The 2348-nt window shown below is 61.9% G+C and overlaps 1 protein-coding gene across 1 annotated transcript in view; it reads left to right on the forward strand.

Annotated features, from left to right (window-relative positions):
* Nucleotides 1-2345, forward strand: part of LOC104526938 (spectrin beta chain, erythrocytic-like) — a gene marked incomplete at both ends in the record, with an annotated part of 2959 nt that extends 614 nt beyond the window's left edge. The window contains 8 exons of the mRNA XM_010170527.1: nucleotides 28-119; nucleotides 202-282; nucleotides 375-490; nucleotides 818-930; nucleotides 1007-1194; nucleotides 1285-1402; nucleotides 2078-2236; nucleotides 2313-2345. Coding sequence (XP_010168829.1) covers nucleotides 28-119; nucleotides 202-282; nucleotides 375-490; nucleotides 818-930; nucleotides 1007-1194; nucleotides 1285-1402; nucleotides 2078-2236; nucleotides 2313-2345 — 900 coding nt within the window. The remainder of the gene's footprint in view (nucleotides 1-27; nucleotides 120-201; nucleotides 283-374; nucleotides 491-817; nucleotides 931-1006; nucleotides 1195-1284; nucleotides 1403-2077; nucleotides 2237-2312) is intronic.
* Between the last annotated feature and the right edge of the window lie 3 nt (nucleotides 2346-2348).

Here is a 2348-nt window from a genome sequence, read left to right on the forward strand (position 1 = left end):
ACCCTGGAATGTTCTTCTGCTCCCCAGATCCAGGACATCATCGTGCAGACGCAGGAGGGCCGGGAGACGCGCTCTGCCAGGGACGCGCTGCTGCTCTGGTGCCAGATGAAGACGGCGGGGTAGGTGGTGCAACCCACATCCCACCACGTTGGGGACCATGGGTGGCTTGAAGGTGACGGTGATGCCCTGTCCCCATCACAGGTACCCTCATGTGAACGTCACCAACTTCACCTCGAGCTGGAAGGACGGGTTGGCCTTCAACGCCCTCATCCACAGGCACAGGTAGATGGCACAGCGGTGGGCACTGGGGTGGTGGTGGCACCAGGGGATGTCCCACAGGTGTGTCACTGCTGTCCTGCACCCTCTGTCCCCAGACCTGAGCTGGTTGACTTCCAAAACTTGACCAAATCCAATGCCCGGCACAACCTAGAGCACGCATTCAGCGTGGCGGAGCGTCACCTGGGCATCACCCCGCTCCTCGACCCCGAAGGTGAGGCTGGCGCTGACAACTCTCCTGCCTCAGTTTCCCCATTACACCCTGGGGGGACATGCCCACCTCCTGCGGGGACCCCAGACCTGAGCTGGTTGACTTCCAAAACTTGACCAAATCCAATGCCCGGCACAACCTAGAGCACGCATTCAGCGTGGCGGAGCGTCACCTGGGCATCACCCCGCTCCTCGACCCCGAAGGTGAGGCTGGCGCTGACAACTCTCCTGCCTCAGTTTCCCCATTACACCCTGGGGGGACATGCCCACCTCCTGCGGGGACCTGAATGAGGCCGGGTAATGACTGACACCTCTCGCTCACGCCGGGCAGATGTGTTCACGGAGAACCCCGATGAGAAGTCCATCATCACCTACGTGGTGGCCTTCTACCACTACTTCTCCAAGATGAAGGTGCTGGAGGTGGAGGGCAGGCGTCTGGGCAAGGTAGGAGATGGCGTTGAGGTGGAGGAGGATCTCCTGGTGTGTCGGCACCTGGTGCTCACCGCCAACCCCACCGCAGGTCATCGAACACGCCAAGGAGACGGAGCGGATGATCGAGGGCTACGGGGGGCTGGCCTCCGACCTGCTCACCTGGATCGAGCAGACCATCATCTCCCTCAACAGCCGCAACTTTGCCAACTCCCTGACCGGGGTCCAGCACCAGCTCCAAGCCTTCAGCACCTACCGCACCGTGGAGAAGCCCCCCAAGTAGGTGTCCCCAAGCCCCCCATGCCTGGGTGGTGGTGGTGGTGGTGGGTGCACCCATGGGTGCCCTGGGCTGAGCTCTCTCTGGGGCAGGTTTCAGGAGAAAGGCAACCTGGAGGTGCTGCTCTTCACCATCCAGTCACGGATGAGAGCCAACAACCAGCGGGTCTACACCCCACACGAGGGGCGCCTGGTCTCCGACATCAACCGGGTACGGGCCCTGCCGCAGCAGCCTGGCCGTGTGCTGTGGGGACATGCGGCTGCTCCTGACACACCCTGTGACCTGGGGGCACTTCTGATGTCCCCAGGGGTGTTGCTCCTCAGGCTGTCCCAGGGCAGGGACATCCCGGGGCAGACTGGGTCTGTTCTAGAGCAAGTGGGGTCCATCTTCTGGAGGCAGGTTGGGTCCCTCCCAGAGCAGTTCAGGTCCAAGGGCAATTCAGGTCCATCCTGGGATGGGTCCTAAGGCAGGTTGGGTCCATCTCCTGGAGAAAGTTGTGTCCATCCCAGAGCAGGTCAGATCAATCTCAGGGCAGATTGAGTCTATTCTAGAGCAAGCTGGATCCATCTCCTTTGGGCATGTTGGATCCATCTCCAGGGCCAAGTTGGATCCATCGCAGAGCAGATCAGGTCCATCCTAAGATGGGTCCTAGGGCAGGTTGGGTCCATCTTCTGGGGCAGTTGGGGTCCATCTCCCAAGGCAGTTGGGGTCTATCTCCCAAGGCAATTCGAGTGCAGGACACATTGAGTCCATCCCAGGGCAGGTTGGGTTCCTCCACCCATGCTCCCCAACCCACAGGTCATGTTGGGATTCTCCAGTGGAACAAGACACGGGTGGGTGGGGGACACATGGGTGCCACCCTTGTCCAGCGCTGTCTTCCCCCAGGCCTGGGAGCAGCTGGAGAAAGCGGAGCACGAGCGGGAGCTGGCGCTGCGCACCGAGCTCATTCGGCAGGAGAAGCTGGAGCAGCTGGCACGGCGCTTCGACCGCAAAGCGGCCATGCGGGAGGCCTGGCTGAGCGAGAACCAGCGGCTGGTGGCCCAGGTAAGACTTGGGGACACCCACCCTGGTGACTGAGACACCTCACTGGAGCCTCACCACAGGCTTTGTGCCTGGGCAGGACAACTTTGGCCAGGACCTGCCAGCGGTGGAGGCG

The sequence above is a fragment of the Antrostomus carolinensis genome, unplaced genomic scaffold (assembly GCF_000700745.2).
Source record: "Antrostomus carolinensis isolate BGI_N321 unplaced genomic scaffold, ASM70074v2 scaffold39316, whole genome shotgun sequence".
NCBI classification, from domain to species: Eukaryota; Metazoa; Chordata; class Aves; order Caprimulgiformes; family Caprimulgidae; genus Antrostomus; species Antrostomus carolinensis.